Source organism: Bemisia tabaci, chromosome 1, assembly GCF_918797505.1.
Source record: "Bemisia tabaci chromosome 1, PGI_BMITA_v3".
Classification (NCBI taxonomy): Eukaryota; Metazoa; Arthropoda; class Insecta; order Hemiptera; family Aleyrodidae; genus Bemisia; species Bemisia tabaci.
In genome coordinates, this window is record NC_092793.1 from 8473339 (window position 1) to 8496847 (window position 23509).

Sequence of the window (23509 nt, forward strand, 5' to 3'; positions counted from 1 at the left end):
CCAATCCGTGAGACATCGTCCTCAATAAATAAAAACAATTCTTTCCGAAATGCTGCCTTCACGAAAACTCGAGGGGTCATACGAGACAAACTGAGCTCTCCAAATTAAGGAGTTCACTCACCGATAGTTTCGCGAGAAAGTGTTCAGCTACTCAATAAGTGCTCCAACTACGCTCCAGCTATCGGTTGAGCAGCGATTGTTGAGAGAGAGGAGTGTAATATAGTATTGAGGACCAGAACAGTTCTTCAAGCTCGGCTGTTAAAGTTATAATTCAACATTGTATACGAGTTTTATACCTGACCTCGAAATGATATGTTAAGGTCCCCCCTCCTCCCGGTGCCCCCGCCTGGTCCCTCACAGGCTCCTGACGTCTCATCCGTCTTGAACAATCTCTCTTATTATAGACTTGCAGGGTTGCCAAGTCCTAGTCTTATTCTGGTGGAGCCCGTTAATGATGCGATATAAATGGTGATTTTAAGGCGCGATCGAGCGGCGAGGTGGACTCAGCCTCGTGTGTGTTCTGGAAACCGTCTTTGACACAGGATGTTGCAACGAACTGTTACCTTCGCTGGAAAAATTTATAAAAAGAGAACATCAACTTTCTGTACGGTTAATCAATCATGTCATTGCTTATTGTTTGCTCCAGCTAGAATCTTCATTGATCCATCAATCTCCATGTTTACCAACACATCTAGGTCAGAATTTTAAAATAAAGTGATTTCAATGACGGGTTATTTTTCCGTTGAAAATTTATCATTACATCTCGGGTCCATGAATCGCTTATTTATCCTCGCGGAGAACAATTCAGAAACTAATCGTCGGTCGATAGTTCCACGTTGCTTGATCCGCTGGTTGATCTGTTCTCGTGGAACTTGAAACTACGTTTCTACCTTATTTGGTGGTGATTTAATTCATGGTGAAGTATTGTTTGGAAGGGACTTGGATTTCGTCCTGTATTATCCTGCTTCCTGTGAGAATCCTCGATCTGTTACCGGCATTTGCCTTATGATCTCAGCAAATTGCAGAAGTAAAATCGTATAAAGAGAAACAAAGGTCAGTGATTAGGTGCCGATAAAATTCCTCTGGAAAATTTTATGAAGAATTTGAGGGTATTCATTCAATTAGCCCCTATCTCCGTAGTTCCTTTCCTCAGTCTACAGAACTATGCTTGAGTTTTGCTCAAAGATATAATATATTCAACAATCGTCTGTACAGGATGCACTCATAAAATGGCATCCAGTACTCAGGCTTTATAATGAGCGGAACGAGCACACTGGAAATTTTTTTTTCTTGAGATATTATTTTGACTTGACACGTCGTTTCTTGTCGACAATATTTAGTTTTTTTTTAGTTAAATCCGTGCGGATGCAATGAATGGGCGTCGTTTTGCTATCTTTAAGTTTAAGTTTGAAAAAAACGATAACAAAACAACGTTTCTTAAACTCAAAGAACCAAACTTTGTCGACAAGAAACAACGCTTTAAGTCAAAATAATATCTCCAAAAAAAAAATTTTCGGTGCACATTTGGAATATTTAGTATAATGAAAGTGTAATAAGCCAATTTCAAACCGGCATAACTTCAGTTAGGCATGATGATTTAGGAGCTATGTCCCAAAATGTTCGTAAAATCTCCTCTATGGCCTCGTACCTTACTTAATACCATAAGTTTTTTTTGTCGACGTGGACATCACGTTCATAAATAATAAATTTTACCCAGTTTTTAGTTTTCACCGGAAGTGTTTAGGAAATGCCTCTTTTATCTTCGTAAATTATGCACGAGCACTATGGAAAGGCTTGATCAATCATCTGTGGAATGGAGGTATAAGGTTTGATAATGCCGAGTCATTAGCAGAACTATAAGCTTATTACAGCCGAGCAAATATAAACGAACATACGAGAGCTAAATCAAGCACAGCTGAAGGCTCGACGCTTGAGAACCGCGCGATAGGAGTGACACGCAGGCGCGTGTTGAGCATGAATGAAATTCGGCCATTCAAGTCATTCCATCGGCAGTACAGAAATAAGTAGGTAAGGAATGAAGAAGGAGGGAAAGAGGCGATAGAGTATAGCAATGAAGTGGGGAGGGGAGGAGGGGGGGAGATAGAAAGTTATAAGGAACTATCAGAGTCAACGCCGAGACTTTCTCTTTTTGTCCTGACACGAAATACGAAATTAAACGTTACAGCCGTACTCCGGACAGAGTAATTGAACACGGAAAGGAGAATTCGAGAGACAAAAGACGGCTACGAAAGGAGGCAAAAATAACTTAACCTAAAAAATATCCCAAACGTTGACCTCCATAAATTCAGAGACGACTATGATTAAATCCGTGCACGAGAAGCTGCAAATATTCTCTAATACAAATGAGGTTACTGCAAAACTAAGTCATGATAAAATTCCGAATGCAATACTCAACAAAAAACAGTCGTTTCGTCGTTGAATGATAAAAGTGCCTAGTATTTACGATGAAATGGATTGAGTTCAGCTTAACACTCATATCTGCAAGGCGCTTTTTAAAATGAGCTTATCTGATCAGCGAAAGGCTCTGGGTCCAATCAGTCGTAAAAAGGCTTGGTTTGGGGCAAAAGAACAAATCTCGCACAATGGGGGGGGGGGGGGGGATCAATATCGAAATAGCCAGGACAGTGTGAGCTAGGACGTTTTCCTTGACATTTTTGCAAATATGACCAAAACTGTATTTGAATTTAAGTGGGTCATAAGCAACAGAGAAATAAAAACACCTAAGAGGCTATGCAATCAAATGGAGGCTTGGGTGCTTTTTTCGCGTACAATGTTATTCTGGGCTGAAGTTTTCGCATCGGCGCCGGCGCCTTATACATTATTGCACATGAGTTGTTTTTCAAACCTCTCAATCACGTAACGCTAGTCCGACAGTATCTTAGAATACTTCCTGGTTATTCAGAAAAATGTTTAAATAAGCGTCAACAACAGTAAACACAAAATTTAGTTGTAGCTATACAGTATTCCATTGCTCTCTTTTCTGCTTGCACAAAAGCCTAGTGTTGTGCATGCAGATCGTTCTGAGAGTATTGATCTATCATCTTCCTCCGAAGAAAAAGATTCATTTAATCAGAAAGTATACGAATGATTCACGATAATTGCTCGGTACACGAAACGCCAGCTCGTTCGCGTGCTGAATGCAACAAAAACTGTTTATCTCGAGAGGGCGAAAAACAATTGACCTTTCTACTCCCATTTCGCCGTGATAAATTAGGGATGTTGAAGGTCATTCTAACACAGCACTGCTAAATTTTCTCATTACTGTCCGAACATTACAGTCAATAAAGTATAGTTCAAGCTCAAGACAATCCGTCAGTGTGAGCGACCAAAATATTTATTTGAGGAGAAATGCCATACCTACCACCTACTAGTTTTCGTCGTCTCCCGGACGAAGGTACGTGACTCGATTTTGAAGTTAGGTACCAAATTGACTTAAACAATCAATTTGTTTCACAAAAATGTACCTGTGCGATTTTAATCTAACCTGTTTTTGAATGTTTCACGAAATCTGAGAAAAAATTCAGTAAAATGTTCAGTTAGAAATGCCCAAGATTCTCCTGGTTAATATGCAATTTTCGAGGGGAAATATGGCAACATTGGAACGTGGTTACGTTCTTTCGAGAGGAAAAATTACGCATTTTAGGGGGGCTTTCGCAGAGGAAACGGAAAATCATCTATACTTAAAATGATTTCAAGGTCGCGAAATTGACTCAAACAAATCATTTTTTTACAAGGATAAACCTGTTCAACTTTCGTCTAAAATTTTTCAGATTTTTGCATGAGATCAGGAGACAAATCGGTGAAAATTTCAGTTCGAAATCCTCCCAGTAAAATTGCAATTTGCGAGGGGAAATTTAGGAACATTGGAACGGTGTTAGGTACGTTCTCTCGTGGACGTTTAGGGAAGCTCCCGCAGAGGAAATGGAAAATCATTTGCTTGAACTAGGAGCAAAGGGGTAGCTCTTTAGTGGATAGATAAACCAGGAAGTGAATCCCGAATCCGGCGGCGAGAAAAGCGAGTAGAGTTCAACATTCGCGGATGAAACTTCAAGGTTACGGCGACAGCGTGGGGCTCACCAGACTCGGCTGCGGTAGTGAGGCATGCTAGAGCCCCGAGACAGCGACCTAAAAATACCCTCGGGGGTAAATCCGATGAATTAAGAATCGGGTCGAGACAGCGAGGGGGCCCACAGGGAAGGGGAGCGTGGAAATGTGAAGGAATCCGAGGGATGCAGTCAGCTGATGAGGGGAGAATAATCAAAGATCCGAAGGGGGCGAGGTTGGGCAACGCAGGCCAAGGACCGCACCGGGAGGATCCTGCGCCACCGTTGTCAGACTGGGCGCATAACGCCCTCGAAAATGCAGTTTAGAGGGGGTGCCCAAGGCTCGATTTGACGACCCTGCGTTGCGCTGGCGCGAGGGGTGGGATGAGGGATGCTACTGCAACGCTGCACCGGCTCCGGCTGCATGTGACTCGAGACTTGGACGGAAGGGACAGGTGTGAACTGTGAGGTGTCAACTCACGACTCCAACTTCTCTGTTCCTTACTAACTGCCCGTTTTATTCTCCTTGCACGTCATTTTCATCTCCTTCATGGAGTCGCAATGGAGAATTTGAAGGTGAAATTTGATGAATTTCGTGTTCAAGTGGAAAGTACTGATGTGGCACTGAACACGAGGATACGCTTGGTTCTTGAATTTAACAATTATTTGGAGAAGATATGACAAAATGATCTAATCTGCTAAAATACATGTGTTACAGTACAAAGTTGCACAACCTTAACGGCATTACAAGCCATGTTAGCTCTCTTATCGATTAGGCCCTCGATTACTCCGACTGATAAAGTCTGAAATTGAGAGAGGACGTCTAACACAACGAATCTAATAATCCTGCAGAAAAGAATGAGAGTGAGAACTCAAATGGTCTCAGCCAAATCCAGTTCTATAAAAATGTGTGCGAGGGCGGGAAAAATGCGGGGATTCTTATGTTTTTAAAGGAAAATACAAATGCCTTGATCAAAAAGTCCTTTTGTCGGTCATTAAAGCATCATCCTGTAACGTCCAAAGTAGAAAATTTTACGTTTTCAACTGACAATGAGTCTTTAGCAACTGACGTAAAACAGTAGGTGAGACTCAACAACTAAGTTATCTTGACAAAACATATTTTACTTCCTCGTTCATTAGTGATGTAGAGTTTTTAAATTCGAACAAGGTCTACAGCTTATCAACGGGCTGTCACATTTCTTATGAGTGCGAATCTAGCCGGGAGGATAAAATAACTTCTGGCACTGTTGTTCTAAACTTTACGCAAGTCACAGTAGGGGGAGAGGGGAGGGGGGAGGGCTCCGGCTAATTAATAAGTGCCGAATGCCTTTAAAAGGTTGCGGCAGGCTGCTTAATCCAAGCAGGCGATGTAATACAGAAGTATATCAACACTGTTTATTCAATCATCGCCTCGTAACGCTGCAAGTTCAGATTTGGCGATCAGTAATCTTCCAAAATCTACTTTTAAATGCGATTTCGGTTCCCACTCTAATCATTCTGGAATTCCGTCGCTCTATACGAAAACCGGGATATAGAGGCAAGGTCTTCGGTACTTGAATCATTCATTTGAACATAAAAGCTAGAAAGTAAGTAGGTTGATAAGTCAAAACTCAACCTTAAACATCCTCATTCCACCACTTGGAATGTAGTATTCTCTAAGTTACCTTTGGGCTTGAACTGAGCTCTTGCAGGCATAGAGAGAGTTAAGACAACGCGGCTCATGGATGTCACAAACGGGAACTAAGATCACACAAATTGGACGTTTTTTGTAATCTTTGATCAACCCATTCCCGAATTCCCATCTCCGTTCCCTCTCTCATTCCATTTGTTCCTTGGCGTACCCCCAATGCCCCGGTCCATTCCAGCTTATAATCTTTGCAATTGGTGAAACTGTAATCTTTATCCTGTTTATGACACTGTGGAGGCCTAAAATACGGGAGCCAATCAGAAATAGATTCACATTGTCTTTAATCTTAGTACAATGGGGCTCAAAGCTAAGTAAGGGTTGTTGCTGGTCGGAAAGCGGCAACAGCGCAAGTCGACACTTTCCATCTCGGTGTGGGCCGTTTTTTTTCCGATGGATGCTGACAAGTGGCTGGTCTGACAACGTGGAAGCGGAGTCCCTAAACCCTTGCTCTTGGGGCTTGGCGCTCGGGGCGTGGGGCGCGTGGAAAGAGGTCAGTGGAGCTCGGGCGCCGAGCAGACGTCGCGACGCGTCGGTGGCGTCGCGGCGCGGCGAGAGTCGGGGCGTCGCACACCTCACGGCCTCCCGAGTCCCAAGCAAATCCCGATCCGGTAACCGGATAAATATTTTCGGGAAGCACTTCCGCAAGGATCTCACAGCTCACTTCCCTCCGGCCGCACCGCCCCGCCCCACGATCGACCTCTCTCTCCCTCTCTCTCTCTCTCCCTCCTTCCCCGTCTTCCCTTTCTCTCGCTCTCTTCCCCGCATTTCAGCATTCACCCCAATGCGGTGAATTAAAAGCGGACTCGGTCGGGTCGCCACGCGCGCCTCGTGGTCAGTCGCATTCGACCCTGTTGCATATCTGCAGTCTCCTGCCCCTCAGGGAAACACTTGTCAATCCGGTCTCTCGCTTCACACTCGAGGTGTTTCCATCAGTGGCGTGGCGTGAATTGCGATATATCGATTGTTATGCTATTTAAACCCATGGAAAAAGATCGATAAATAGGGTGTTCGCAGCGAACACCTTAATAATCGATTCTTTACCATAGGTTTAAATGGCATAACAATCGATACATCGCAATTCACGCCACGCCACTGGTTTCCATCGCTCATCCATTCACTGCAAAATTCCAAACTCACCTTCGAGTTTTCGGAGCCATGTAGCGCATTAAGCTCGATTGATAAAGGGCAGATTGACTTTTTGCCTATATATAACGGCGCACTTAGTGACAAGTTAGACGCAAGATGTTTTAGTCACAGAACTAGTAACTGTAACTTGCGGGAAATTTTGAAACTTCACCAACAAACAAATTAAGATTTTTTTTTTTTTTTTTTTGGGGGGGGGGGGGGGGATTGTAAGGGGCCACGTTGGCGCAGAGCCTTCATTTTATAGGCGCCATGACCGATTTCTTAGGCGTATTTGGCGCGTTGGTGCCAGTGAGTTACGAACACTGATACACTGTTAAAGCGCGCTACGAACGGAGCCAGGATGGGCCGCAGAGACCGAATTTTAACGGCACCTTTACACGGAAATACAACATCTGCCGGATTAATCATACAGTGTGATCCCGAAGTCCCGCAACACTTGAGGTTCTCGTCCCTTTCAAGAGTGGCCCCTGAAAAATGCTAAGGGTTCCCAGAAGTTGTATTCTGTGACCTAGGAGCACTCATAAAAATTTAATACCTTATCTCAATTTGTTCAAAAGTTACTGGGATTTAGCCTGATCCGGGTGGAGCCGGACTTTAGGATCACCCTGTATAGGCGCTCTGACAAAAAATTCATCCTCTGGGCAGAATGAGAATTAGAATCGCAGAACATGTTTTCTCATAACAAGTTTGTGCGAAATACGCTAGACGTATCGAAAGCTTACACGGTGACTTTGGGAAATAGACGCTCTTGGTTTACATTGCCCCTTCGCCTAGTATTTTAGAAATGACCTTCACATGGGTGAACTTAGGGACCCTTTTGGATATTTTTTAAAGTCCCCCCCCCCCCCCCAGCCTCACTGACAAGCAAATTTTGCCTCTTCCGAACAATACCCTCCCCCGCTTCCTACACCCCTCCTCGAAATTTGGCCAATGGGACGCTCCTGCTGTTTTCCAGAATTGAAATGCTCAATACTTCCGCTTAATGAAAACGAGAAAATCTATTAGAGTCAAATCGATCATTGGTGTTCAGATTATTTCGGGATTTTGGAGAGAGACTTGACACCTGTGGAGGTTTATCTTAAAAATAATAGGAGAAGGACGAGTCGGATGTGATAATCAAACAAATTCAAGGGAGAATAATCTGACTAGAGATATTAATCTATTAAAGCTTAATAAATTTAAGGCATAATATAAATCCTAGGTCCTTGCACTGTTAGGTATTTCATTTCAGCCCGTTAAAATATGGCGGGCGTGTCTCTTGATCATTATTTATGACCACACCTCCTCAGTCAAATGAACTAACTGAATTTCAAAAGGCAACACAACCCTCCTTCATATGGACGTATTTCTATCAAACGGAACTATTGGCATTAAGAAGTGAGCCCTGAGACCCACAAGAATATACGTATGACAGGACTTACGTCATAATGCACATAGTTCCGTTTGATAGAAATACGTCTATATGTTTCATTATTGATTGGTTTTTTTCCTCACAGAACCATTTGCGTAAACGTTTTCGTTCTGAAACAATTAGAAAACTATATCTGCTTGGAATTTTGGATGTAAAATATGTTTCGGCAAAGAATCCTCGGACATTGATTCCAATTCAATTTAGATAAATTCTTTACAATTTTTAAAATCTGGAATAAATAGTTTAAGAAAGTTGTTCAAAGGGCATACTGTAATCCTCACGGAAAGGAGCTCGATGAAAAAAAGAGCCAGTAAAAATATTTACATTTGAGATCAGTGAGCTACAAATGAAATTCAGGTAGGGCGTTACCCTTATCATGATCATTTGGGCTCAAAACCGGATATTTAAAAATACAGTAGCATATTCACTCGTGAGATATTCACATATTTCATTTCACAAAAAAGGCAGCTCTTTACTTAGGTACTTTAAATTATTGAAGTTCACTTGTGTTTTTGCGTGTGTGTGTGTGTGAAAGGGGGGGGGGGGGTGCATTGAAAAAAGATTGAAGAATCAAGTTGCTGTTGCAAGGTTGACGATAAAACAAGGTTATCTTTGCTCCGACCAAAATTAAACTGATAATATAATCAGGATTTTGAAGAGATCACTAAGTGCATGTCAAAAAAAGCAGCATATCCTATTTTCAATATGGATGCCTAATAAAACTATTGCGAGAGAACAAGTTGAGACATGTGCGAGTGGATCAATAAAATATACCGAAGAAACGGTAAATTCCGCTTTGGCATCGATTTTTTTGTTCCATGACACTTGGATGCTCTTCGAATTGGGCAATTGATATTCTAAAAACAGCAGAACAGATGTGCATAGACCGATAAAAATCCACATTCTCCTCGTTATTTGAACCCAAAACGAAGAGGAAAAAAGTACCTGGTTAAAAAAGTCGCGGATTTTTTTTATCGAATTTTAATAAACATGGTTCAAGGACTGCTATAAATCCGAACTCAAATAGATTGCATCCTAAACGACGCCAGTAAGCTGAGTGGGCAGTAATGGACGAAGACCGAAGAAGGAGTATACCTATGGAATGTGCGTTGGAGTGAATCACGAGAAGTATTGCATTTCTACGTCAGTATTTTACTCGAAGATTGTGTGGTTCTTTTCCATTATATTTTTTCCAGCGATGCGAATGTTATGAAGTTTGGTTCTAAAATGTTTGCATTGCCTAATGCTCACTACCCACAGACTTTAATTAATAGTCAATAAAGGTTGGGATCTATTCTTGCTTGTATCATTTTCCTCTGCTTATGTGTACATAAAAAAAAAAAATACGTAATAACTTGAAAAGGGAAGGTTCATTTGGATTGCATTTTGCAATAAGGAGCCACTATCTCTGGCTCTTCCATAAAATCACCCTTCTGCATAGGGAAACCAACGGCATATATGCTGTTTCTAAAATGAGTCAGAAATAGTGGTTCCTTATTGCAAACTGTGGTCCATTTCTGCAAAAATATTCACCAGAACTCGAAGGATTAGAACGTTTTTTGATAACATCACAAGTGCAAGATTTTTGGTGATCCGAACCAATGGGAGCAAACGAGTGGGCGGAATACCTCGGGCTGAATTTATCACAGCTTGATCAGATGCGGGTTTGCAACGTAGTTTCCCTCACGAAATAACGTAACTACATCTTAGTGTTGCCAAATTTCCTCTCGCGAAATGCATTTTTACCGGGAGAATCTTGGGCATTTCGAACAGAAAAAGTCGCTAACTTTTCTTCTGACCTCATGCAAAAATCAGAAAAATGTTGAACAAAAATCGCACGGATGTATACACCTGTAAAATATTGATTTGTTTGCGTCAATTTTGCAACCTTGGAATGGAGTTACGCTCCTTCGACCGAGAAACGACAAATTGAGAACGACAGGGAATTCCAAGACTCCAGCGATGGATTTACGATTGAAGATCACACTCAGATTTTTAGGAGTGAGTGGTCCACGCGAATGAGAGAACTGAGCCTCCCAGACTCTCCACGACAACCCGAAGCTCTCAATAACTAGTTTTCAGGATAGCGCAGAGATTATTTCTCAATTATTGACTAACAGCGTTTATAAATTCTGAGTGGCTGCAAAAATGTTCCTTAAACACTTATCTGCTCACCACATTAATGTCAAAAAAAGAGGACAAACTGGCCATCAAACGCTTCTCAGACGTGCTGTTGCAAGATTTATCGAAAAATATACTCTCCAGCTTTGACGGACGATCGTCAACGGCATAAATTGTCTTATATCAGTCCGACTGAAAAAGGAAAAAATTAATTCCTCCCATTCTAGGTATCATAGTTGAGGCTAGATCACGCTCACGATTTACTTTCAGATAGTAATCTCGTACGTAAGGAGCGATCCCTAAGTACATCAAGCGCATTAAGGCACCATTTGCAGTCAAATAGCACTTAATTAGTGGTCTGGATTTTAATAAAAATGGGAAAACGGACATTATGACTTGATGCGTCTCATATTATTAATCTACGAACTACGGTTTCCCAACAACGCATCGGATTGTATGTCTGACGTCTCGGTAAAATACGAAGTTTCAGGAGTTTACAACGACAGGATATTTGAGAAGCAGATTTGAAAACCGAACACTCGACTCAAAGAAGGAAAAAAAATAAAAGAACAAATGCTAGATTTCCGATTACACAGTCTCAACGAGTTAACCAAGGTTTTGTGAAGGTCTTCACTTAAGTAGGTCTCGGCTTCGCTAATATTACGCATTTTGGCACGTCCTCTTGAAAATGAACGATTATAAGCCTCAAGATTTTTCTCAGCCTGTCTCCTTCTTCATATGCCCTACTCGACTTCCTCAAATATTGAAATCACTTATTTGGACCGTCTCTCATTACTTGGCGGTTACCGAAACAGTTGTCCAGAGACCAACTGAATGGGCCTCAGAAGCCACAAAATCGTATCATCATCAGTGATCCCTATAACATTGTCTTTTCTAACAAGAATCGTAACTTGTGCAACGTTGATTGATGGCATAGACAATGGACGAATTAAACAGGGATGCATCAATGATTTGATGAACGTGACGATCATACTTCGAAGGACTTGCCCTTTTATTTAAAGGCATAAAGTGCTATCGAAGAATCGCATAAAATTCATCCAAAAAAGCTTCAATGAAAGAGTCTTAAATTCAATCGCGATATATTCCTTCATTAATCAGTAATTGTAAACGCTCGACGTCAAACGGAAATGTGCACATTTTTTTTATCAGATGATTATTTTTTTATAATTTTTTTTTAAAGGGAGAGGGGGAGTGTACCTATAGACGGGCGCTACGCTTATTTTTCTGGGCTTCCTAAATTATACCTAAAATCAGAGGGAACTGGAAAAACGATCGACTAATTTTTTTTCCTATACCGAATTTTAAAAAAACCTAAATTTTTTATGAATCTCATGTAGAAGTTACTATAAAAAGGCAATGTTTTCAAAAATGTATTATTCCAAAACCGAAGATGGCGGGATGAACCCGAACAAAAGTCATGTTCATATCTTGACTCCTCTCGCGGAAGACGTACCTCCGTAAAGGTAGGGGTACAAAAAGTGAGCAAGAGAGGGGGGGGGGGGGGACGAGTGGGAGTAGGAGTTCCCTAATCGACACCACTGCTCCCACCGGCACAAATTTGAAACTCGAACCCAGGTTTTTTCAGAGCATGACTCGGGAAGGGGGAGGGCAGGGAGGATCTACAAACATGATTTTATCAATTTCATAAACACAAGATTCTAAACAGCAATGATTTCTTCGGGCTTTTTTCGGGTAGGTGATATTTTCCTGATGTTCCTCTGCTTTTTAAAATATATCTCAAGGTGTGAGGATAATATCCCGTCCACCCTCGCCTACCCTACAATACACCGAGACTCTTGGAATACGTCTGCCTATGATGAGACTAAATTTTTGATCTAATGGAAAAGGGTCAAAAGATCTACAGACGATATAGATGTACATAACTACAGACTTCCTAGTAGCACAAAGATGGCAGGTGAAAAGACTGGGTGTGATGAGGCTCCCCCTCCCCTCATAGTTGAACATGCCTTGCTAAGAATTCTTTGGTAACATTCCCTAACTTTTCAAAGCTAGGTATGATAACAATACGAGAGAAATTTTGAAAGAGAGCTGCGTTATCAGTTCAACGATTCACCCCTCAACCATTGCATTGGGTGACAGCCGGGTTCGGAAAACTATCCCTAATCCTCACCGTGTGAAATTACGTTCTGAATACGAAGTATTTTCAATCGAGCATTAGGAGGGGCAAATACACACCGGTTCTTTTGTCAAATCCCCTTCCTTCCGACCTAAACATCACTATTGTGTTTGCTTCTCAGAACATCCACCTCAGTTTTGATTAGGACTGAAATATGTACGTCGACATTCTACAGTGAATATTGAAACCCGAATCTACTGACAACAATTTTGCACGGAGTAGAGATTTTGCACTGACTCACCTTGTATAGATACTGATCGAACATGCGACATACATCCATGTCATTTCCCATGCAGTAAGTAGCTTCCATGATTAGTAGTCAATCCACAAGTTTGGCGCCGAAATAAAACACCAAAAAAACACAATCTCGAGTGTTTGTCGCGAACTCAAGGAAGCACAACACCAGTTAACTTTGAAACTTATTCGAGGGCGACGAATCAACGTTGGATTTTGAAAATAACTTCAAAACTTTCAAGTTTACGAACAAACTAGTTAGGTCAACAGGAATAGCGACGAGCTGTAAAAACTGAAGCGAGCACCGTGACCACCCGACGCGTACATTTTTAAACAAAATCCTCAGTTAATGCAAACACGCACTGATTTGGGGAACCGAAAAAACTAAGCGACGATTCGACTGTACGAATGGATTTTGAATTTTACGAGGGAAGATCGCACGCACACGAGGGGAAACGAGCGAGAAATCAGAGTGGAAGAGGACAAAACACTGGGGAAAACGGCCAGAACGAAGCCGAGGGTTAATATCCAAGAAATAACCAAACTCAAAACAAGAGAGGAGTAAAAACAACACTTGAATTTGATTCAACAAAACGTAAAATTACAAGCACGTATCCTATCTGCGAACAGTAACCTTAAAATGATATAACACTCCACGACAACATGAGCACGGTGTGCTTCCCCTCCAGTTTGAAGTTTCTCCTCCGCTGCCACGCTGCCCCCACCGCTGCGCACAACATGATAAAAATCGTCCATTCCAGAGTCGATATTAACATTCTTAATATGAAAGCATTAACCAACAACTCATGGCCCCTCGCCCTCGTTTCGCTCCGTGCGCCCGGGATTTTATTTATTCAATCAAATAGCATCCTCCATTTAAAGTTACATCAATGTCCTATTCTCTTGCTATTTTAATTATTATTTATTTAATGTTCTTCCTTCCTCTCTCTCCGATTCCTCCCGCTCTGTCCTCTCTCTTTTTAAATGTCCGTAATTAGTAGTCTTGCTTCATGCATTATCCCAAATAACACATTTTCTACACTTTCCTCTTTTTTTTTAAAATTCGATCGGTAAAGTTGAAAAATTCCTACCTCCACCTGCGATGTTGCAAATTTTCGCTCATGTCCTATTATCTTTAGAAAAGAACCAACTACCCCTACTTGCGTATCTAATATTCGTCACAAAAAGTATTTACAAGTTTTATGATTATTAAAAGTCAAATCTCATCAAAAGAGAATGATTAAAATTTTACGTAAAAGAAAACTCTTTCCGGGTAAAAAAAAATTTACGAGAGATACAATTCAATAAATTGTTGTTAAAACAGATTTTAAGATTCATCGTAGTAATGTAACTCATAAACTGCTCAAACGTGGTGTTAAAATAAGTTAATATATAAGAAATATACACAAAAAGCTATAATCAATTACATAATAATATATATAATCATCTTATATATAAAAATCTTGTTAAATATATAAGTAGATAAAAAAAAATTACTGACGTTTTTTTAGAAGCGTTTTCCGTAAATCGCACCAGACGCAAATTGGACTTGAAAAATATTGAAGAAGAGTATTCTTTTTTGTAAATTTTAACAGTTTTTCCGGGTGTTTTTAGTAAGTGGTTCTCCATGGTCCCTGCCACTATGGCAATAGTTTTATTTGCGTTAGCTTTTTTTTTTTAAATTATTCACTTAGTGGTCAATTACGATGTGATTGTACTCGAAAATGAACTTCAGAACAAAAATATCAATTACACTACAATTTGCAATTGGGAACTCTTATTTTAACTCAACCTTAAAGCACCTATCTGCATGAGGCGAGAATAAAACTGGAGAGGGTAGAGAAAGGACGGGGAAAGGAAGAAAAAGGAGATAAAGAAGAATGAAAAATCAAAGCCATGAAAGAGAGAGGAGAGGAGAAATAACAGGAAGACATGCTTCGCGTCATCGCGCCTTCAATTTTTCGGATGCAGCACGGACGTCCATCAAGTACGAATAGTTGTATCTCTGCGCCGTCGTAAACGCGCATCCTTTCCCTCGCTTTATTTCTATATTGTGTTTGTTTCCGTTCGTCTTATTCCTAATTGTGCCTCAAGCACTACGTGAGTAACACAGCCGAAGGTAGGAGAGATGTGTTCGGACCTCTTCTTTAATTTTTCTGCCGAATCTGAGCGACACCTCATTGACAGCATATAGCAGAACATTAAGAGCTCACGCTTCCTCTGTCATGGCGCCTTTAATTTTTCAGATGCCGCACGGACGTCCATCGAGTACGAATAGTTGTATCTCTGCGCCGTCGTTAACGCTCATCCTTTCCTTCGCTTTATTTCCATATTGTGTATGTTTGCGCTTGTCTTATTGGTAATGGTGCTTCAAGCACTATACGTGAGTAACACAGCCGAAGGTAGGAGAGATGTGTTCGGGCCTCTTTTTTAACTTTTCTCCCGAATCTGAGCGACACCTCATTAACAGCATACAGCAGAGCATTGAGAGCTCACGCTACGCGTCATCGCGCCTTCAATTTTTCAGATGCAGCATGGACGTCCATCGAGTACGAATAGTTGTATCACTGCGCCGTCGTTAACGCTCATCCTTTCCTTCGCTGTATTTCCAAGTCGTGCTCGTTTGCGTGTGTCTTATTCGTAATGGTGCTTCAAACTAGAAGCATAGAGCAGAGCATTGCGAGTTCACGACTCATACGCCATCGCGTCTCACATTTTTCATTTGCAATGTGGACATCCATCTTGCGCGAATAGTTGTATCGCGTTTACACTTTAGATGTCTCTTATTTTTGAATCTCGAGATAAACTAAGATTAAGTTTGCCCGAGATATGGTACGGTATATCCAAATCAATAGTCATTTTGGAAAGGAAGAAATATTTTTAAAGGTCTCTCAAGCGGTCTATAAAGGGTGCGTATGTCTAAAAATCGAACCGACCATCGCTTCTGAGGGAGTTACACAGAGCGAATGAAGGAGTGGTACGATAAAGCGCCTGTATGTCAACAAAAAGGTGAAAATTTCGCAGAAAAGTGTTTTCGCTTCAAAAAGTAGTTCTTGGACCTCTGTTCATCACTGTCATGCGAAAAAGCACCTTTTTTCCCACCTAACTCCCTCTTCTTTTGTTCATTTTAGAAATTTTCCGCACATATTCTTGATCGTAATTTTCTTTCTCTTCTTATTTTGCTATCTGTCAGAGCGGCGCGTTTTCAGCGCGCTGAGGAGGCGTATCTGCCAATGCCAGATTGACCTTATGGCCAGTCCGAGCGGGGGGGGGGGGGGGGGGGGGATTATTACGCCCCTCTACGAGTTTGCCTTCAATATCTCGATAAGCAACGTGAGCGGCTTAGGAGCAGTAATAGTTGCGCGATGCATTTCGGCCACGGTCATTTGGTTTATTCATGTAGCGGCTTAGTACTTCACTCACATTCTTTCCAACTTGTCTCGACCAAGTCGCCTTCAAAATCTCGATAGGCAACTTGAGCGACATTGAGCAGTATTAGTTGCTCGCATCATTTTGGCCGCGTTCACTCGGTTTAATAATGCTACCTACTTCTCGTTCATTCATTTCGTTTACGTTACCATTTACCTACTTTGATAATTCTAAATCTAAGGACTTATGGGTCCTTTTAGGTTTCCTAGTTACTCATTTTTAGAACTTTGGGGTCGCATCCTAGCCTTCCCAGCCAGTCCGCCCCTGAATATTGGTCGTAATCTATGGTGCGCTAGATACGCGATTAATTGTTGGGGATTATTAAGTAGGTACCCTCTTTCATTTTAGATATGCGTCATCCTATTCCATTCCTTTATCGGTGAATTTCCGAACCTTAACCTACCGGGCAAAAGATTCAAAATCGGTGGATATTATCCTCGTTAGTTTGGTAAATCGAATTAATCTATCACCTCATAGGTCTTGATTATCGAGGACGCTTTTAGACGTAATTCACTTTTATGCACTCTTCACTGTTATTATTATTCTTCCAGTGTCAGAGTGAGATTTCAAAATAACCAGCAGTCTGTTTCTAAACATGAAATACCGAGGAAGTAGAATGACGAATTTTCCACGAATTCACTGCTGTGCTTTCGCGAGGATTTGAGATCGAAAGAAATTCCAATCTTTTAATTCGAAATTCGAACTTGAGATACTTTGAGCTATGATTAAAATTTCTCCTCAAAAGTGTTTCTTATATGAATAATTCCAAGTGTAATATGTACCGACTTACAATTAGTTTAAGCTCCACTAAACAGTTTTTTTTTAAAGTTCCGCATTCATCTACACACCTCTTTTTATCGTAGAATCATTTAAAATGTTGCTACTATCAACAAGTTCACAGCAGGCTCGGACTGGCCATAAGGCCAATCTACCATTGGCAGATACGCCTCCTTGGTGCGCCGAAAACGCGCCCCTCTGACAGATAGCAAAATAAGAAGAGAAAAAAAAATTACCACCGAGAATATGTGCGGAAAATGCCTTAAGTGAACGGAAGAAGAGAGTTAGGGGTAAAGAAAGGTGCTTTTACGCATGATGTGGTAAACAGAGGTCCAAGAACTACTTTCTGAAGCGTTAACACTTTTCTGTGAATTTTTCACCTTTTTGTTGAAATACAGGCGCTTTATCATCCCCCTCCTCCATTCGCTATCGTAACTCCCCTAGAAGCGATAGTCGGTTTGATTTTTAGACATACGCACCCTTTATGAACCTCTTGAGATACCTTTAAACATATTTTAAAAGTTAAAAAAGAGGCCCGAACACATCTCTCCTACCTTCGGCTGTGTTACTCACGTAGCGCTTGAAGCATGATTCCGAATAAGACAAACGGAAACAAACACACTATGAAAATAGAAGCAGGAAAAGGATGCGCGTTTACGACGGCGCAGAGAAACAACTCTTCGTGCTTGATGGACGGCCGTGCTGTAATCTGAAAAATTGAAGGCGCGATGACGCGAGGCGTGAGCTCTCAATGCTCTGCTGCATGCTGTCAATGAGGTGTCGCTCAGATTCGGGGAATAAGTTAAAAAAGAGGCCCGAATACGATTTTTCTGTATTCGACTGTGTTGATACTCGTTCTTTTTTTTCAGGTTCTTGTCTGACTCTTTTTAGGATGGATTTGTAGACCCACGTCCTAAGCCCGTGTAAACCGCAGCACTGGCTCGCTTTTTTGGAAATGACGGTGCTTGGATGCGTGTAGTGGCTTTAATTTTTCATGTTTTCTATAATTCCAGAAGCCTGTCGGTTACTTCAATACGTTCAATTTTGCAATTTTTACTCCGTACGATTAATAAACGTTGAACCTGAAAATAGCGTAAACTTGTGCCGCTTCGCCAAAATTTTCTGAACCCCTTTCCACGCAGGAGATGCCCTACCAGGAAATATCACATTGCGCCCCCTTAACCAGCCAAGGGTCTAAGCCCTCAGATGCAAGCCAGTCCGACCCTGGTTTACAGTTAGAAAATGCCCCACTGGTCGGAATAGAGTGAACAAAAAATTGAACATTTCTAAGGATTATTGCCTTCTTATTTTCATTTTAAATATAGGTATTTCTGATTTTTCTGTTGTTTCTCACTTCCCTTTTCTACTACCAATCAATTTTTATCGTGGTACCTCAATGAATACAGAATTCTCGCAGAATGAGCTGCACGTGTGATCAATGGATTAACTTACTCTACGTTGCAACATGTAATTCAAACACCACACCCCGCCATACAGCACTTGATTCTTCTAGTGGCGTGGTGCGCTTTGCGATACATCGATGATGTATCATTTCAAATGCCATCTAAACCTGTAGAAAAAGATCGATAAACAGGGTGTTCGCAACGAATACCTTAATAATCGACTCTTAATCATAGCTTCAAGTGGGAAAATATCAATAATCGATCATTCATGCCTCGGCACTGGATAATTCTCTTATAATCAGCGTTCGAAACTCACCCTTGAGTTTTAGGAGCCATGTGGCGCATCAAGCCCGATTTTTAGGCGCCATCAAATATTTTTTAGGGGCCAAATTGACTTTTTGCCTATATATTACGGCACATTTAGTGAAAATATAGATGCAAGATGTTTTCGTAACAACTAGTAAGTAGTTGTAACTTGGGGGAGACAAAAGCACAAATGATGAAATCGTGAAGAATAGAAAAAGCTTTCACTTGTGGTACTGAAAATTTCGAATAATCATCTAATATGAAAATTCAAATTTTCAAGGGGCAATCTTTAGGGGCTACAATGGCGCAGAGCCTTCATTTTTTAGGCGCCATGGCCGATTTTTTAGGCGCAGTTGGCGCGTTGGCGCCTGTGAGTTTCGAACACTGCTTATAATGTAGGTTTTCACAAAAGTATCGCATTCGAAATCTGGCATAAATACAGGGGCACCTCAGCAGTATGTGCGGAGACGAGTAAGAATTCGAAAAAAGTTCCCTCAAAATGAAAGTAGGCTGTGAGTAAAAATGAGTCCAGTGGATTCTGGTCTGTTTGTTGTTCTAAAAGCGGCTTGTTTAAGACTGCCATTACCATAACACGAATAACAAACTGTTGTCAGTTGTGAGGTTATTTCGAAATAGTCGAATGGAGTGAAATAGTTCCGTTATTTGTATGCACAGCGCGGCTCATGGAGGGGCGGGGTGCGGTGCGGTGTACCTTCACCGCAGCGTTGTCGTACCGCACATTCTTATGGTTCTTTCACCCTAAAATCATCCACGTTGCCAGCTCTCTCTGAAAGCTCCTCTTTTCTATTCTGACACCGCGCTGCGCCGCGCCGCGTCGATGCTAAGAGCAGTGGACCGTGGCTGCGGAGCCGTGGTTTCAGTGCTTGAACCTACATTCTCTTGCTCTCTTTTATGACGCTCCGAGCCATAGAATGCCCTATCTCGACATCTGTTGTTTTGGAACAAACGAGTTGTAAACCCTTAAGATCTGAAAATATTCCTCCGATTCTTGTGTGGGAAAGCGATACCGAGGCAACGAGGAGAACAGATAGCCATTTTTTCTGTATTTTATGCATTTTCCTCCGCTTTCTGCCGCCTGCGACATTTTCCTCACAATTTTATCCGAACCAATTTTATTTTTTTGAAATGAGCAAATGAAAAATTGAGCAAAAGGGTACCGACAACGAGCTGTTTTGGGGCCACCTTGAATTCCCTCTTTACAATTTTATGCTCTTTGAAGGTCTATACTTTACTGAATTCACCATTATTTTATCAATTTCGGTCTCTTTTTCGATCTGGTGCTGGCCTTAACATGGGTTCGAAGGGCGAATTTGGCGAAAAACGTGTATTTTGCGACTTTGCAATCGAATGCCGAAAAATGCGATTTTTTCGCTAATTAGGCCTTCATATTCATGACTAGGCCTGTAGTAGACGCAAAAAGAGACTGGAGATGACAAAATTATGATGCATTTCGTAAAATATAGACCCCCAACAAGCAAAAAATCGTAGCTTTGAGAAAATTCAGCTAAGGTGGGCCCAAAAAGTGTCCTTGTCGATATTCCTTTACACATTCCATTTTTAAAAATTTCAAAGTGAACAATGTAGAATGCCGTAAAGGGTAAAAACTATTTACTTTTCTGTGGTAAATGTCATAAATTTTACCTCAATACCAATAGAAACCACCTGGTTCAACTTTGATCAAACCTATCACAAATAATGGTCCATAATTCTAACTCCCTCCCCCCCCCCACCCCCACCTCTCCTGATTACAGGTGCGTTTCGTGGAATTCATAAGTTGTAGCACAGATGTCTAATGATTGTCTTACGTCTTATCCTCAAGTTCCGAGAAAGAGATACCTACCCATTCCAACTTCGGAACAGATTATGCTGCAAAGCATCAAATTATCTTTTATGGTTATTTCTTTCCCCTTTCCTTTCTAATTCTCTGTTCGCCGGTAACTTTACTAACATAGCTTGACACTTTCAATCTCTCTTTCTATCTCCATTTTAAAAATCGTGGTTTCCTCAAAAATTAATGCTATCCAGTAAATGCTCAAATATCATGACCCAAGTTCCGGCTCAAACTTGCATGCAGAAATATTCCGTCCAATTAATTTGTAAATTTTATGCATCCAGAGTCTATCCTGCCGCGCTACGGAAGAACACCGCATGTACATTCAAGAGTTGCCAAATTGCCTGTGATAAAGTGTGTATTTTTTTAGGAAAGTTATGCATATATTATCTTGACATTTTCACATATTTTAGATGAAATCGCTAACAAAATTGTTCGGAAAATTTGAAAAAATATATTCACAATTTTCTCCGTAAATTAGTTTTTTACTGAGGGAAATTTGGCAACGTCCGAGGGCTCATGCGGCGTTCTCCCTTGGCACGGCAGTGTCGTTTGGTAAACCATTAACCGTGCTGTTAACCGAAAGAAGGGAACCGTTCCACATCTGCATTCATCAAATTGATTTTTTAATCTTGCATTGAAATTCGAATTTTAAACATTGTCAATATTTGAAACTTGTAAAAATCCCAATTTATCCTTAGATATTTATGATTAATTTTACTTAAATATTGTCAATATTGAGACTTGAAAGCTCTCACTAAGCCTCGGGTATTTATGATAAATTTTAAACGGCCGATCAGTTTCAACTCAAAGTACATAAAACATAGAGATGATTTGTCAACGGTTTATCTGCAGGAAGAGCTCTATTCCGCTGGAATTTTGCCAATACGACCTCCAGGTCGAAAATGTCAATGCACATCTAAAAATTACTCAGCAGATTGCAAGTAATTTGTTGAAAAGGAACAAGAAAAAATATGAAAAAGTGAAGAGCTCATATCAAATTATCTTTTAATGTAATATGACTCCTTATTTTCTCCCTCATGTAAAATTCATCTTGTATGTGCCAGAAATCTCTTTTTCTTTTTTCTCTTTTTTCCGGGTCAGCGGCAGTAATTATCATTACGTTAGTGCCTGTAGTCAATATTTTTGATTGGTAGAAGATAGCGTCATGACCTCATACAAGTAACTGATCGACGTTATCACATCGCAATATCACGACCATCGCCTTTTAAAGTTGGTACTATAACATAACTTTTGGTTCATAAAAAAATAGTATTACTATATATTTCGCAAAATGTTGAGTACGAAGGAGATTGAAAAGGAAAAGTAACCTAAAAATGCGATCTAATCTTTTGCATTACTCTTCCCTTCATTTTTGTGGGAGAGAATGTTTTGCTAACTTCTCCAAGCCAACAAAATGTTGAAATATGACCACGTGTTATAGAATAATAGCTAGAACTGCTGCTTATATCCACGTATACATGCACGGAATAAACAAATATGTACTGAGACCTAAAATTTTAGGTGAAATAGCGCCAACTACAAGCGGCAGGGCTGGACCCTAAAGCTGTGGGCTTAGCACTTATTGCCTGTAGTTTGCGCTATTTAACCTAAAGTGTTAGGACTCAGCGCTAAAGTGTTTTTTCCGTGTGTTTAATCAAGCTCTATTAGTATATTGAGGTTTTCTTTTTTGTACATTAATATCAGTTTCTTAATATTTAATTTCAAGCAACTTCGAACAATGATTATTTTATTAAAAAAAAAAAAAAAACAAAACAAAACAAAACCATCCAAGCCTCCGGTAAAATTCCTTCATTTGCTCGACAGCCCGACAGTTCCCCCAATTAATGGTTGGTTCATCTAACAACCAACTCAAATTTACTTTTCATTTATGTTTTTTTCCTCCGTCTTTTTTTAAATATATATTTTCAACCGTTGCTCTAGGCGTGGAGCTCAGTGCCTTTCATTGCATCGAAATCATAATCACCTGAGATGATTCAAGCTGCGCTAACGACTGAGCAGGCAAGCCGTTAGCATGAAATGAACCACAGAGAAAACTAGCAACTGCAATGACTAGAACGCCACGACGCCGAACCGACGTGAAAAGACGTCGATCCACTCGAGTAAAGAATATGCCGAGGAACTACTTTAGGTCAACGTGGCAACAGCAGTGGGACGGCTCAAGACTCGTTCGCAGCTTTCAAAAATGCTTGTTTCGAAATATGAATGAAGGTTACAAAAACTCTGCCATGCCAAGGAAGAACGCATTATGAGCATTCCAGTGTTGCCATATTTCCCACCATAAAATATTTATGTTTGAGGAAAGTTTTTAATGTTCTCCCTTAAAATTTTCGCAATCGATAGAATCAACGGCGACGAAAATATCGTTAAAATTTCAAGGCAAAAACAATCCTAAAATTCCCCCAAATTCCATCGTTTATCAGAGGAAGTTTGGCAACGCCAGAATGTCCATACGGTGTTTTTCTTTAAGACGGCAGAACTGTCCGCAGGCTCGATGGACCGGTTTGTTCAAAGTTCGTACGACGTTACATAGAGACACTCAACATAATAGGCATTAAAACTATAATGAGAAATATTACTCAAGTATCAGCATCCATCTCTTTTCGCCCTGTGGAGAGTGAGCCAATAGAGTGCCGTCATCTCTCTCTAGTGTTTGAATAGACTTGAGAAAGAGAGAGAGAAACTGGCGCGCTGCGTAAATGGACGTCAATTGTTTCTTGTATTCTCTGCGATTCCTCCTTCCCCCACTCTTTCTGTCTCCTTTGTCCCTTGTAAAATTCTCGCTCAATTCTTGCTTAGAACGTAGTATTGTTTGAACGTGAAATATTTCTTGGGTTGAATATTGAATTTAGTATTATTTTTGGAATAAAATCATGGGAAATAGAACTGTCGCACAAAAA

The 23509-nt window shown here is 40.7% G+C and overlaps 1 protein-coding gene across 3 annotated transcripts in view; it reads right to left on the reverse strand.

Moving 5' to 3' along the window:
- The window catches only part of LOC109038954 (uncharacterized), a 228798-nt gene extending 215306 nt beyond the window's left edge, over positions 1 to 13492 (reverse strand). The window contains exon 1 of one of the 3 annotated variants that reach the window (XR_002009658.2): positions 12829 to 13492. Coding sequence is in view for 2 of the 3 variants with exons in the window: in XM_019054234.2 (XP_018909779.2) it covers positions 12829 to 12897 (69 nt within the window). In the remaining variant the exon portion in view is untranslated. The remainder of the gene's footprint in view (positions 1 to 12828) is intronic. The other 2 variants (XM_019054234.2, XM_019054239.2) reach the window with 2 other exon arrangements.
- Positions 13493 to 23509: the final 10017 nt, after the last annotated feature.